Source organism: Varroa jacobsoni, unplaced genomic scaffold (assembly GCF_002532875.2).
Source record: "Varroa jacobsoni isolate VJ856 unplaced genomic scaffold, vjacob_1.0 scaffold_338, whole genome shotgun sequence".
Lineage (NCBI taxonomy): Eukaryota > Metazoa > Arthropoda > Arachnida > Mesostigmata > Varroidae > Varroa > Varroa jacobsoni.
The window spans coordinates 280,354-295,598 of record NW_019213240.1 but is presented as its reverse complement, the minus strand read 5'-3'; the positions used below and the strand labels follow the sequence as shown (position 1 = coordinate 295,598).

The 15,245-nt window shown below is 41.4% G+C and overlaps 1 protein-coding gene across 6 annotated transcripts in view; it reads left to right on the top strand.

Moving 5' to 3' along the window:
• The window catches only part of LOC111259475 (uncharacterized), a 73,026-nt gene extending 58,315 nt beyond the window's left edge, over positions 1 to 14,711 (top strand). For all 6 annotated transcript variants that reach the window (XM_086967924.1, XM_086967923.1, XM_022831525.2 and 3 more), the window contains 9 exons: positions 1,206 to 1,344; positions 5,470 to 5,605; positions 9,126 to 9,249; positions 9,686 to 9,810; positions 9,983 to 10,277; positions 10,699 to 10,811; positions 11,400 to 11,565; positions 12,004 to 12,189; positions 12,699 to 14,711. In XM_086967924.1, the coding sequence (XP_086824050.1) occupies positions 1,206 to 1,344; positions 5,470 to 5,605; positions 9,126 to 9,249; positions 9,686 to 9,810; positions 9,983 to 10,277; positions 10,699 to 10,811; positions 11,400 to 11,565; positions 12,004 to 12,189; positions 12,699 to 12,868 (1,454 nt within the window). In that variant the 3' untranslated portion in view covers positions 12,869 to 14,711. The remainder of the gene's footprint in view (positions 1 to 1,205; positions 1,345 to 5,469; positions 5,606 to 9,125; positions 9,250 to 9,685; positions 9,811 to 9,982; positions 10,278 to 10,698; positions 10,812 to 11,399; positions 11,566 to 12,003; positions 12,190 to 12,698) is intronic.
• The last annotated feature ends 534 nt before the right edge of the window (positions 14,712 to 15,245 follow it).

Sequence of the window (15,245 nt, the reverse complement as noted above, 5' to 3'; positions counted from 1 at the left end):
TAAATCAATTGTAGCCACAATGAATATTCGTTGATTTCGCCCCTTTTACCATCCTGCTAATACCTGGAAAATGAATAGCCACTTAACATCCAAATTCCTAGGAGGAGCTAGCGTGTTGGCAGAGAAATACGGCACGACTGAAGACGGCATTTGCTTTATGCAATTTTAATTAAGGTCTAGACACTTATGATTCCGCTGATTATATTCTTTCCTACTTTCCACTGCCCGTCAAGAAACCGGATGTCGGTGTCGGTGCCCTCTGGGGTCTGACCCCCACGTGCACCACGATCGAAATATGCAATGATCGCTTCTCGTACTTCGAGCGGCCTTTCTGTACTGGGGCATAATTTCGATGCAGATGTATTGGCATCTATTGAGGCTATTATGGGTTAAGCCGAAATTAGGTAGCAATTCTGATCTTTTTGCTATGTACCCTCCATCCAAATATAAGGACCGTACATTTAAGAGAATAACTCCGCGCTGAATTACGTTTATCACTGTCGTACTTGTTATTTTTGCTATACCTGTAGGAAATATAAGTAGGGATTGTGAATACGGGGCTGGTTCGCGTTTAAGAGCGGAGAGACGCAGTTTAAGATAATTGAAAATAAAACACTGGAGTAATGCAAAAAAGTTCCGATAGGGGCAGTTAAAGCGACGCATATGACATTCTTATTATCAACCCGCCGATTGTTCAGTGTTGTTGTTGTGTGATGCTTACAATCGTAGCTAGAACGTGCGAAGGTTAAAATTGTCAGATCTTCCATTTTACGCCAACCAGATAGATTATCATTCAAATAGATTCATTGTCGAAATGTATTGCAATGGAAGAATTTATTTTATAACGGTCATGCTGCTACGTTCTAGCTCCTCTCAACCTTACCTACACGAAAGCTCCGCTATATCGACATACGAGCGCAAACATATCCTATTTCCTCTCACACGAAATCATTTAACAGGCAACAAAACGTATATTCCCCTAGGGCCCTTTGCTTTTCAGACAGGTTGACAGCCTCGAATTTGGCAATCAGAATACTGCAACTTTACCTATATATCTGTCGCCTGAAAACAAGGATAACTGAAGTATATATATATATATATATATAGTTTGAAATACCTGATAGCCTGGTTTTATCACTGACGCGAAAATGTCCTGACCCTAATTCTAAGCATTTGTTCTGTTTGGTTCTTCTAATTCTGCTTAGGTGGCTGGACTGAACTCCGCTCAACGTTAGTATCATCGTTTGTTGATGGATGGAAGGTCCGCTGCGAACTTCCTACAGATCAAGTCATTGCAGTAGCCAATGCTTCGTCCGTTCTGGTCTACCATCGCGCCTCAGCAAAGTAGGTTTAATTTGAAAACGTTAAGTAAACGCCACTTAGTTTGCGGCCCACCAAAAGGTAGCCCCTGTTTGTAAAAAGCAGAATTAATATATGTCCCAGTGTAAGGGGAACTTTTAAACAATAGGCCAACTACCTTTTCGGAAACTCGGCACCGAACAATCTCTTGAGAGGAAGACATTTTTATCAAAGGTGTGGGTGGCAGAGTCTGAAAACCCGACCCCCCGATGGGATGGAAAAGCAGCTACATATTACATTATGTTTGCTGTCTGCATTTTAGACCTTTGATTTGTTTTAAGCGAGCAGCACTCCCAGACCGTACTTTTGAAATCGTCACAAATGCACTTTTGTTTTAATTACCGTTTCCTCCCTGTCGATTTTTCATCGTCGGTAAAATATTATCAGCAGGGTTAACGGCATCATAGCTAAGGCTCATTTTCGCATCTCACCGCCTTTCTTGTAAAGGTGTTGTCTCCCTTGTCCTTAAGTAAAGTCCCTTACCGTTTTAGCTGAAAGGCGACTTTCACCGCTGCCTGTGCGACTCCTGCAGGCGTTTGGACTTTCTACCGAAAGTTTGCAGCTGCGTCGCCGTTTTCTTCTGCTTAAACCAAACTTTTCCTCCACTTCGCACTTGCCTTCGTTTGTTCCTTCGTTCGGGCCAAGGCTTTCGGACAGCTCGCCCGGTTCAAAGACGCGGACGCAGAATCTGTCCCACGGGCATATTCAAGAAGACGTTAGATCCGATTGGCCGAGAAGGCAGCTGGGAAACAAGGCTGCTAGCTGAGGGCGAACGAAGCAAGGAATACGGGAATTTGGTGGACGGGCCAAATTGCGCGGCGCTGGGGTGGCAAGTGGGCCATCTTTATGGTTCGAGGGCAAACGCAGGGAGCGATATGGGGGAGGCTGAAGGACAAGGGCATTCTTTCGAGTGTGTAGTGCTTGCAAAGTTCATGATGGAAAAGTGGCTACTGCTTGGAAAGCCGAGTGAGGAGGCAAATGATGTGCGATAGAATATAATAGTTTGCTTTGGTATCCCGTTTGCCCGTACTGCGAAAACGCTTCACTGTAGGGCATACTACCAAACGAGAAGGTCGGAACAGCAAGGAATAGCTAGTATGGCGACAGTGGATGGATGCGCCAGCAGTTGGTTAGATCAATATCATGTGACCGCACATATATTATATACATTAATAGTTAGGCCTTCAAAGGTTCCCTTTCTCTTGAAGGAAAATAGCTGGGAAAGCTAGGAAGTACCCCAACCGCTAATGATACCCCTTTCTTTCTCGAAACGAGAGCTGTCAAAAACAATGCTGACGGCGACAACAACAATTCTGGTTCTCGAGACCCCTCCTTCTTTCTTCATCGTGTTTCCGTATTTCCTCGCTCGACTGGGACTTTATGTCGTGAGGTTGAGAGAAAACCACTCCACTCGTTGGGTACTTTATCCACTTCCTTCTCAAGCACAGGACGGGTAGCTAGTGCTTTTCTGAGTTGGATCCATAATTTCGCCAGCGATAATTGTAACCACGTTGGCTGGCACAGGCTAAGGCAGCGCGGCGGTCGTTGATGTGGCCGTCTTGCTACGCGATTCAATGGCAATGAGGGAAATGACACCTGGCACGCCCAAACCCATCCGCGGCGGTAAGGCCGGCTTCTCGTAACAGGGTGGTGCGTAACAACTCAGTGCCATGGATCAGAAACAGCCAAATTACACCCCTTGACGAAGTCACTGATTACTTTGATTACTACCACTGCTATACACACTAGCAGTAGAAGTAGTACGGTATTATAAAAAAAAAAATGCTAGCAACTTTATGCTAGGAGTGTGGCGAAAAGTTTAAGGACAGCAGAGTTTCTATCTACGGAAGTAATTATGTAGGAATAATTTCGGATAAATCGCATGAGCTGATCCGCGTAAAATTACTATCTTCGTTATCTAAAATTTTATAGCAATTATTTAGCTCAATATGTATATTGACCTAAATAATTACATGTGAGTTGTTCATATCCAGGTTATCTACTTATTGAAAGTTAGTTCGGCATACATCGAGGAAAACTATCCGTGTATAGAAAAAATACGTGCTAATATTACGAATGGTGGAAAGAACCTTATATCTCGCGCAAGATTTATCTGGTAAGTATTATCCCTATGGGACAACGATCAGCTTCTGGCCTTAAAACATCACGTTTCGAATCGCAAGCATTTTGCAAGATCTCTGAAAGTTAGTTCAGCCTAATGGCAAACTTCGTCTGCCTCAGTCACGCCTATTAGCGCCGTTGATTTTGACCCTAGCTTCATTTGCTTGGAGTCTCGAGCAGCCCAGAAATCAGATTCGTTGCTTCTCGCTACCGTTATATTAGAGAATCATCTTACGTGTGACTGAGAAAAGATTGGAGATGGGATTTGGAAAGAAGTTAATCGAGATGGCAAAGATTATCAGAGCACAATGGAAAGCATTATTCATGCATGTGTCGGTTTGAACTCTGCCAGTCTCGATTTTGATAGCCCCACGGTAAAAGTTGACGTAGCTCAGAAGAGCTTAGGACAGCCTAGGTATTTCAATTGCAAACCAGATAGCTAGGGGCAAAAGCTCCAGACTTACCCACAAGCCTCAACTCCGTTCGCGCAACGTCCCTAGGCCGACTCACTTTAGATCACTCGCACGGCACGGGTCTCTGGGTTCTACCGGTACTAGTTCGTCGAATGTGATGGATAAAAGTAGGCTAGTCGCGCTGCTCCTCGGAGTTAGCAAAGACCGGCACAGAAGTAGAAATCGATGGCTGGGATACTATGCAGCAGTGGATGCATGACACAATCTAATGTACCTGTTACTACTAGTAGAGTCCATGTATCGTGCAAATAGGCACGAAGAAAACGTACACTGACATTCTATTGTATAGTTTAGAATTGCAGAGGGTGTTCGTATACTATTTAAGTTACTATGATTGTGTGGACTGTGATATTTGTGTCTGGTAGAATTGTTTCCCCCAGAGTGTTAGTAGTCGAAAACGTAGATTACCCACGGAAGCAGACTGCACACTAAACCGGATCAATCTTTGCATAAACAGCGCTTCCTAAAGGCGTTCACAAAAAAATGCTCGTGACCATAGTCTGAGTAAGGTTTATGATGTAGAAAAGAATCTCGAAAAAAAAAAAAAGCAAATATGACTTTCTCGAAAATGGGTCATTTTGACTTTTTATACTATCGCCTACAAGAAGATGATAATGACAAAATGAGACAATACACAGTTGACCTAATGGGCAAGTCCACAAGTCTAAATCGCGTTATTGACACTTCCCTAATTGTCGTTGTTTCGTGCCAAATGGTTTATGTGTATCGTCGAATTTTGACTGTGAACTTAAATGAATTTCCCACATGGGCAAAAATATGATGCTAGGTGAAGAAATTACTGGTCTTCGTAGTTGGAGAGAATGAGACCTGAAAGAGAAGTGTACACGATAGAAAAGTCTTCGACAGTTTACCGAGCTCAACGTTGTGAGATACTGCGTAATTGAGTCAGCTTGGTTAGTGACCAAGCGATATTGGTGTCTCCTAACGCTGATTTGGCAGTTTTCATACCTGTTTTGCCTATTCGTTCGGCAGAACTCGTTGTTAAAGTATGCTGCTTGGGCTCACTATATGTGTGATGAAACTCCTTAAAATTTACCTAAAAATGCGTAGAGAAAATCGCGTAACTATCGAGAGTAATGACGCAGGAATTAGTTAACACGTTAGGTACCCAACAAGTTTACAAAGATGCAGACGAAGCGGTGGGTCTGGGGTACCTAGCTGCATAAAGAGATATGCGAGCAATATGATTCGCTTAAGGTCCACGTTGAGTAATTGTCCAGTTACATTAGGCTTACTTGAAACATATCCGTATCAGGAAGGTCGAAGCCTCAGCTCCCTTGTGACCTTTCTTCCTGGTTCCGATACTGGATAATTGCTCCGACTAGCGACCGTTCAGAGCAAATCCCTCCCCCCTAGAGCTTTTACGAGATAGATACATAGAGAGTAAGCTGCAAACGTTGATGGAGTGAGAATTGGGATAAGTACGCTATAATCTGGGGGGCATGCTTTAATACTTCTATAATTATTATGTCCGTATATGGTCTATCTTCTATAGATGGTGGAACCTGAGTGGAACGGAAGCGGAGTCTCGACCTGAAGATGCTAAACTCGTCTGGTGTTACAAAGGGGCCGTGCACGTGTATTCGGCAATCAAAAGACATCTTTTACGACATGATACCCGCTCGTTGAAGGTTAGTAAACTTCATTAAACTTTTTAATGGAACAAAAATTCATGAGTAATTTTTTCAAATTAAATGGGCATGTTAATTTAATCTAGTTTTTACTCTGAATTACCATTAATACTAACAATATATTACAGGGCACACAGGAAGCGAGTCTTCTCCAAATTCGTTCTATGGTTTTACGCCATTAGTCACCTCTTTTCGGAACAAAGACGACACCCGATTCAAAACACCGATCTAATTGTTAGTTGTCGCCAATCGATCGGTCTGTCTAGTAAAGAAGCACCCCTATACGTCGGTCGACTATGATTATCAAGGCTCAAATCTTTATCCATAAATTTTGTAAAAAAAGGCACTGGATGAAATCTAACATGATTCTGCCCCAGTGGCTTCAAGCGGGAACGAGTTTAAAGGCGAACTTGTTCAGCTGGAAATGAAGTCTGGCGACTCTTCTACAAACGCTGACTGTTAAGCATTTAAATGCTTTAATTCTAATAAATATCGATAAAAAAAAAAAAAAAAAAAAGCCTCGGTTCTCTCATTATCCAATTCAAATTAACGCATCCTATTACTGTTAGAGTTATATCGCCCAATATGTATAAATCACCCTTTTACGATACTTACTCTGTTATACTGTTGAAATTGTTTCCATCTACTACCACCACGCAGTCTTTAGCTAAAATTATTATCAACTTTCATATTCCATGTGAGTACTAACTATAAGTAAAAATAATTACCTTCGGATATTTAAGCTTGTGCCCATTGCGTAGAGCTTAAAAAAGTAAGCGACCTTTGCCTCTAAACGCTTCACAAGTGCTCAACGGTTTCGAGATTACTGCCCGAAACGTCGTTTCGTTCTTCAGTTTACGTAGAGTTGATGAAAAAATGTTGGCATCGTTTACCACAGAAACGGTCTTCCCAGCCATGTCGTTTCCCTCATAATATAATCTGCTCTCGTCAAACTCGCCAACCAAAAACATCACAAAATATGTAATAGGAAGTATTTATAGTTTGAACAGATATACACATGTGTTTGCATCTATCTGCGAACAAGCTGTTTAAAAGCATAGAAGTAGTTTTCCTACTAGTTACATACTGTAATAAGTGTTTTTGCAAGCTGAGGGATACGTAACAGTTTGATTTCCTCCAACGAGTTTGATGCCATTCAATTAATCAACCATCTAATGAATCATGGAAGCGTCTCTTGTATCTTAGCCTTCATGAGCTGAGGGACCTTTGCCTCATCACCGCTCAATGGATAAAAATTTATGTTGATCATTTTTCCCATTGTCCTCTCGGAAAATTAATGGAACAATAGTAGCATACGCTACCGCTGGTTGTTCGTTAGGATTAAGCTGAAACCTGTTGGCTGATATCCTCCTATACAGACATCTGCTAAGCGAGCACGTGACAAAAACTCTGAATCAGGCAAAAGGCTAAGGTTTTCATAGAACAAAGATACCGTTAAGGTTCCAATAAGTATTGCCTTAGAGCTTCATTAACGAACTGTACTAGTCGATGCTTCACCGGAACTCACTATGAATTGGAACTGGCCGTAGTGGCTAAAAAGGCAGGGTTTGCAATAGCTATAAGGGATTATACTACTATAGGTAGTTTCTTCTTGAAAAGAACCATAAAAACATGTTTCAACGATGCTGAAATTTTAAATCCTTTGATGGCTCGCCTATCGACAGATCTACTCCACCGGAGCCATCCGTGTTCTCAGCCGCTGTCGATCGACGTATCGTTATCACAGTGCACATTTATATAGCCCGGCTATGTGGAAGGAAGTCAAGCGTACGGATAAGCGTCAGATGAAGTAACAATTATATAGCGTTTGCGGATTATTAAAAAGCACTCTTAATAATAAAAAATGGGCTATGAGATAATTCGTGTTGTACAGCGTTGGTAATTTCCTCTACATCGACCATTTCAAATTAGTTCTCTTCGACACCTAATGATTAGGCCTAAACCATGATGAAATTTCATAACCTCACAGCATCCTGACCGTTCTGTGCTACACCTGAAACCCACTAACAACGTATCGTAATTTTGGTGGTGTAATATGGCGGAAGCATGCAAAGCCAGGTTACTGTTAGCAATCCTTGTCAGATATGGAGTATTTGCGTATTGACGTGAGATTAAGGTGATTTCACAAAAACCTCTAAACCTTAATAATGAAACTATTTGAAAGCAGCGAAATTAGGCCTATTCTAATGAAACTCTGTACCTGTAAGCATACAGATATGCACGTACGCAACGTACGCCAGTGGACATCGGCTGTGTGTCCACTGAAACCGTTTGCCAAAACAGAAGCGTAAAGAAGCTGAAAAGAAGATCAATGACTTATATGTAACGCATGCTATTGTTTCTCAACAATGGGAAACAGGGTTTTTTTTTTTTTTTTTTCTATAGAGTATTCAACACATCTACCAAAAGCATGCAACATAATGTCGGTAGTTTCTACTCAAGCGCTAGTTACATAGGCAGTCATCGTATCAAATCATTTCTAGTCAAATATTTGTTTATAACTTCGTATCGTGACTGAGCATAGACGTGCGCTTAATTGGGCGGGTCAGCTAGACCCAATCATTATATCCAACTGTCTTTTTTCCGATATGCCCGACGACATGACAAATTATTTTTATAAAAAATATTTTTTCGCATGACCATATAATATACCGTTACTATTTGCTTTTAGCTACGTAAAATCCAGACATTGTCAAAGCTGTTACATATAGCACACAAATTTACGAGCACTTTCGCTATGAGTCAATTTGTACTGAAGAGGTCACGCGATTGTCTATAATTGCAATGCGTCCTTTTTAGCCTTTTCATATTTTTTGTCCTCTTCAATAATAAGCTAAGGTTCGTTTGAAATAAAAGTGTGTCCATCTGTACGCAAATAAGGCAAAGGAACATCGCGAACTGCTTCCTTACCTTGCCACGAACTGCTAGACATGGCAGCCTACATAGACAACTTTAAATTATTTGTAAGGGTTTTGCATTGTCGTTCGGGTTCTTTGCTATGCTCCCGTGATCCTTAGCAACTACATCTGCAATGGACGCGCTTAGACGACCTCTCTGCGATGAGCCGAAAGCACAACTGAGCTCACCCCTGGCAAGATAGCGGTTACCTTCTAAGTTGCTAGGCAAACACTTATGCGTTTGTCTATGGCGGAGCCGCCGAGACAGATGTTAATCTAACGACGCCTTTAGTACCTCAGGAAGTTCTCTCCCTTCAGTTTGTGCATACGTTTTGTCTGGTCTCCATAAAATGTCGTTTTTTTTTTGGTAGCAGCTATTGCGTTCATCAAACAGCTTGCGTTATGGCGGTCCTGTATAAGCTCGTATAATGAATGTTCGAGCCAAATACTGTATGGTACGTGGATCTAATGCTCTTATCAACACTTTATAACAACGCTAACTGGCGATGGGCGAAGGAGTAAGGAATAGCTACGCTATTTTCTCTGGTACATGTATGTTTTGCCGCAATCATTGGCGTATTTTTGATGTTTGTGGTCTCTAGGTGATCGTCTCCACCACGAACTCACTGCCGTTGAACTACTCGATCAGTCCAGAGACACGACTGTACTCTTGGTTCTTGTCCAATGGGTCACGGCTGTACGCACTCATTGAACGACCTAGAAATGGTAACAACTTGCTCTGTTGTTCAAAATTTTTTGATGTATGAATTGGACAAGATATAAATTATCAGGCGACAGAAAGTCTACACGATATGCATATCAATAACTATCTTACTGATGTAGATGATTGAGAAGAGTCCTACACGCATTCACGGTTTCATCTTCCGTAATCAAATTATACAAATAACAGTATAAACTGAAAAACACAAGTTAACCAACTTAAAGATATATGAAAATCGAGCTCATACAAGATACCTTTCAAACTGAACATAGTCAGATGACGGTGCTATAATCCACTGTTATCCTAATGCCAGCCCTTTTCGTTGTGTACACACTTTGTGATAATTGTCCTGAAAAGAAATTTAGATTTTCTAATTGTCCTGCTTTGTCGTCACGAACAGTCCTTGTCTCAAGCTTACATTTATCTTGCGTTTCGGTTCAGCATCTTCAGTGTGCAACTGCTCGCTTCTTATGCAAAGTTCAACGGAGCAGTCTGAGCTCAGTTGGAGCATCGTCGATCAATGGAGCCATACAACGCAAACTACGAAACCCAGCCCCAGCGATGAGGTTTGCTAACTAGAATTTCTATTTTTGAATAAAATCAGATTCAAAACAATTGTCAGGTCAAGTAGAGAGAACAGATCGCGCTTCGCTTCGTGGTATCAACAGGTACATTGAGAATTACCCAGACAGTGGTTTTATTGCGTGGCCTTTCGTTCCTTGCATGAATCAATTATAGGCGCTGACGTGGAGCGACGGAACGCAGTCTCTCTGGTTATGGCCTGGAACGATGCGCGACCATATTCATATTAATACAACTACTCCAAGGCCCCAACAGGGCTCTGAACTGTGGCAGTTCGAACTCGAGAGCCGCATTTGGCGGAAACGATCACTCGACGCTCATGATAATAGTAATAACAATATTCATCATAATTACATTTCTAATTTAAAGGGTAGTAACACTTACGAAAACAACCAATACTCAGCCAGCATGTTACATCGGCGCGTCAACTCCTCGCAAAAACCAAATACAGGCGAGTTCATTATGGAAAGCTCTGGATAGACAACTTTCTATATGTTTATGGTCAGGTTTATCTATAGGTTAGACCAAAGTTTGCATTAACCAATACGACCCAACCTTGCTATTGTCCCGTCTTTTCAATGTCAGAAGTATATACGTTAGGCCTAATTTGTGTTTTTTTTGTTTTTTTTTTTTACAGAAAACTATATACCTTTACTATATTGTAAAAAAAAAAATAAAGTTCAACTATTGATTCATAGTTAGGTCATATATAGCAAAATGAGACAATGGCAAAGTTAGGTTGTGTGGGTTTATGCAAAGCATATTAATCTTATCGATTAATATTTTTCTGTACCCACAGCGACTAATAAGTTCTTAGTGGAAGTAATATGGTAGCAATAATTTCGACCTTTCTCGTTTCTTCGATACGTTAGGAGAAAGTGGTGCTCCACTTATGGGCTGGACAGACGGCTCCAGAACATGCGGTCTATTCAATCTGGGCGAGTGCCGAGAGCCCTTCAGCCTTGTACGGCCTGTGTGTTTACAAGTAAGAACCTGCAATTAAAAAAAACCTGCTCAAATGTAATCGTCAAACGTTTTATCGACAACATTAATGTTCGTAATGGGCGACTATTACTGAATTATTTATCTTACGGCATTAGTCCATTCCTTGAGTGCTTGTCCAGTATCAAGCGAAATTCAAAAATATCTATATATTTTCGTAAACAATGGACCCTGTTGTTTGCGACGTCTTTAACCTGGTTTCTAAAGGCCATAACGGTAAACATTGTTCCCATGCTACGAAAAATCATGAACTAGATATCTAGTATTATAAATGCTGCCTTTACCGGCCACTTGATCTGGGTAGCCTATAAAGGGCCGCATATTTACATAGATCGAAATCGAATACAGTACTGTATTCATATATGGTACACAAGATAATAGCTTATTATAGAACTAAAAAACAAACATGCTTGTGTACTATTTTATAATTCATCATCCACTGTTATTACTTGTATAGACTTACTTCAACTGATTTGAAACCAGGCCATCCACACTTTAGGATCATACCTAACGATGGTTTTAAGTTAAGGTGGTTAAAGTTAATTCAGCGAATTCGTCTGTCTGTCTGCAGGTGGCTGGTTTAACAAACCCAGTTCGCCGGCCCGGTAATAATAAGGGTGTGGCAAAAGGTGCAAAAACGCGTCCTTCGAAACGACCACCACGGGTTCAACTTTTATCTACGATGCGGCCTCCGCCCACGCACCCGAGCAATGTTACCCCACCGCGAACAATCACAGGTAGAATTAGTAAAACATTCAGGAAAATTTGTGTACCCTTTATAACTTTTACGATACATTCCTGCAATTATTTTTCAAGACAGACAGAAAACAAGGGAGAACAACGACAAGCGACCAATGGGAGAAAAGTAATGTCAAAATCAGCCTGATATTTTTTAAGCAAATGAAACAGACTAAAGCACAATAAGCCTAGAATATAATATAGACCAATGTCCTTGTTTTGAGTCGGAATAATGTTAAAACAAATTCCACTCACGACAATGGGTCGAAGCCGGAACGTATTTAGAGGGTTCTGCGGCTGTTAGCTGAAGCCCCATATTATCGAAGTAATCCGCCACAAATGGGTGGCCGGATAATAAAACCGGATATGCACACTAATCTCTTATGAAAGCTGTCTTTTTTCAATATATTACGTGTCTCGTGCGGTTTCGTAAATAGATCATACTACACCGTTCAGTACGAGCTCGTCAGCAGGATCAGTGGCTTTGTGGTCGGACGAAGCAGCTGCTGTGGACACCGAAAATTCAGTGATAGCTGTCACCACTGAGGATCTTGCTGACGAGGAGGTTGATGGGGACGAGCTCGATCTTGAGCTTGGTTCGCCGTGGCACGATTCGGAATCAGGTAGGTGCGCTCTTATTGTCATCAAGCTACCGGCCTTAATACACATATCCGTTTCTGTTGTTATTCCAGATGGAAACCCTATTTATTGTCATTTGCTTCAGAAATGATGGATTAGATTTTATATAACAGTATGTATAGACGATATGGTTCATACTAAACGTGTGCGCCCCTCAAGTGGCAGATTGGATTAATTAACAGTTACTACCTATTGGTGCACTGCATCGAAATGCACTTGAAGAAACCGTATCATTGATATAGGAATTGATACGAAGATTCTCAAATATATCGGCGAGCCTGCTTAATGATACGGCAAAAGTAGCTGCTATATATGCTTTGACCTACATCATTGGACCTAATTCTTTTTGCTTCCCCAGTGAGACGCCAAGAATCCTTGTTTCGACCATATGAACATCGACAGTGGCAAAATGATTTTTCCCAACATGATTTTTCCCAACATGATTTCTTCATCTGTTTTTCTTGTATGATGCGTGTATCTGTTTGTCGTATAGGTGTATTCGATTCAGTTGTTTTCTGCGCTACTTCAGCGGTAGCATTATGCCTCGTATCGGCGCTATGGTGCGTACGTCACTGCGCGCCGTTTCCAAAAGAAGCTCTGCTTCCTCTTCGTGACCCGCCATCCGTCCGGTACACAGCAATTCCAGATCATACGCTTGCCTGATTTTGTCCGGAGGGGGTGGACCCCTGGGATGACGAGGCAGATCGCGTGGGCGCTGGTATCGCTTCAATGGGCGGCCTTACGCCCTTCGCGACGCCCTCGAGTCCCGTTCCACCACCGCCCCCTCCGCTGGACTCAATTCTTGACACTGCTCGTCTGTTACAGCAACGAGACTGCGATTAAGAAAAGAGAAATCGTAAATAAACACCAAGGAAGGCAATTACCGCTCCTTCGTTATGGAGGAAAACAAATTCCTGGCAGTGTGATGTTCACAGTTTCAAGCCGATCGTATCTCGTCATTTATGGACGTAGAAATAACGACCTTATCAGCTAATATGGATACCGTTCTGCAATCTCGTAATCGAAGTGACAGTCAGTGGACATTTCAGATTATACGTAACACGATAGTTCTTGAGGATGTCTTTTTGAGGAATACGTGAGTCTTTTTGAGAAATACGAGGAAGCCTTGATTATTTTAAAAAGAAAGTTTTTAGCCTTCCCCCGATTACTCTCCGCTTCCTCTGATGACCGAAGATGAAGGAAACCGCTCTGTGTAGGACAAATCGTACCGGATTTACTGTACACAATGCAATTGTTAAGTTCGTGCAAATACGCAGAATGAATAAATCGACAAACTTACCTACTGCCGAGCTAGTGAAATTTATCGTCGGATAGGAAAGGACATCGTTTGAAAGGGCGCGAATCATGATATCACACTATGGGACGCTTCTAGGGTCAGGTTTACAGGGACGAGCGTGTGCCAAGTGTAGTACTGGTAGAAGCCATGGGCCTTTTATGATGCTGCCAGGGCAAACGTAAAGCAGAATTGGTCGCACAAACACACCCATCCATCCATCCATGGTTCAGGTTGAACATTTTAGAATATTTCTCAAGATGATAGCCGCCGAGCTGGTGAATATAATAAAGGCAGGTGCGGGCTTTTTCCTTCATGAGCTAAAATTACCTAAAAGGGCTTAATGTATCTACGTAGGACGATTAATACTAAAAGAGGAGAAGGTTGCAGCTATTGGAAAAAACGTACGCCAATTGTAACCTCTTGTACATAATTAAAGGAGTATATAGAAATGCAAACGTTCGAATGACGAAGTGCGCATCCCCGTTCAAATAGATCCCTTGTCAGCGTCCAGTATTGTAAATAGCGGCATGTAATCTACAAGCACGAACACTAACTTACGTGATCAAGTTATTATGCCGATACATGACTATACCTCAAGGTCATACTTCAGACAGTTGCCTCAATAGAAATAGCGTTGCGTTACTGTGCAATCAGAGTATAAGTACGGGCCTGATAAGCCTGCAAGACGCTAACAGTCACCTATAGCGCACGGGCTGGCCGCAACGTTGTAACGATATGTTCAGAATATTCTATTTTGAAGCAGAATGTAACTCTATTAGAATAATGTAGCATATGCTAAATAAGCAGTGCCAATGGATAAACACCGTTGTCTGTGTCACTGTTATCGTTACGGAGCTAAGGGCATCAAACGCACTCTGGCTAACCAAACGATTTTCGAAAAAACACAGCCATATGTTTATCGAGGTATATACAAACACGCATTCAGGAGTTTGTAACAGCGAATTTGACTAATGCCTTTTGCAGACGAGGGAGTGTTTTCTTTTCTTTTCTTTTACGTAAGACTGAAGTATGTATTCTTACGCAATATTATTATCGACTGCCTAGTAAAAAAAAAAGCAGAGACACAAAAGAATTGTGTTCTGAAGGGGGACCCCGACGCTTAAATACGGGAATACAATTCTGTCCTGTCACATAAGTATGTTAATGTTAGATACACATGTTAATAAAGTCAAGTTAATTGCTCCATAATCATTACGGTCTTGTTTGAAATAAGTATCACTTTCTATAACTGTGATATGAACATTGATTAGTCGCATAGTCTTTCTGATCGCTATATCTGAATGCTATACCATAATCAGATGTGTTACCCAGGAACCTAATTTTTGGTCATGTTGGGACTGCCCACTATAGAACTGTTTTTTTACAGAATTATTTTTGTTTCGAGCTCTAACAGGGTTACACTTCGTCTTTATACCGAATACAAGCCAGGACTCTATCCTGGAACACTTGTGTTAGCGTCTTAGTTATCTATTTAAGTTCGGTTTTTTGTGATTTAAATGTGCGCAACTTATTTATATGAGTTACACATGGCAGGCATATGGATTAAATGGTTAAGTTAAGGAAGGCAAAACGTGGCCTCGCAAATAATAAGTTTATAACTTGAATGGTATTCTGAAATTACCAGAATTACATTCCAATTCAACTCGAGTATATTGAGAGAAATGTAAGTTACATTAACTGTACTATAGCTTTCGGTAACTTGACACATAGAAGTTTGTTAGG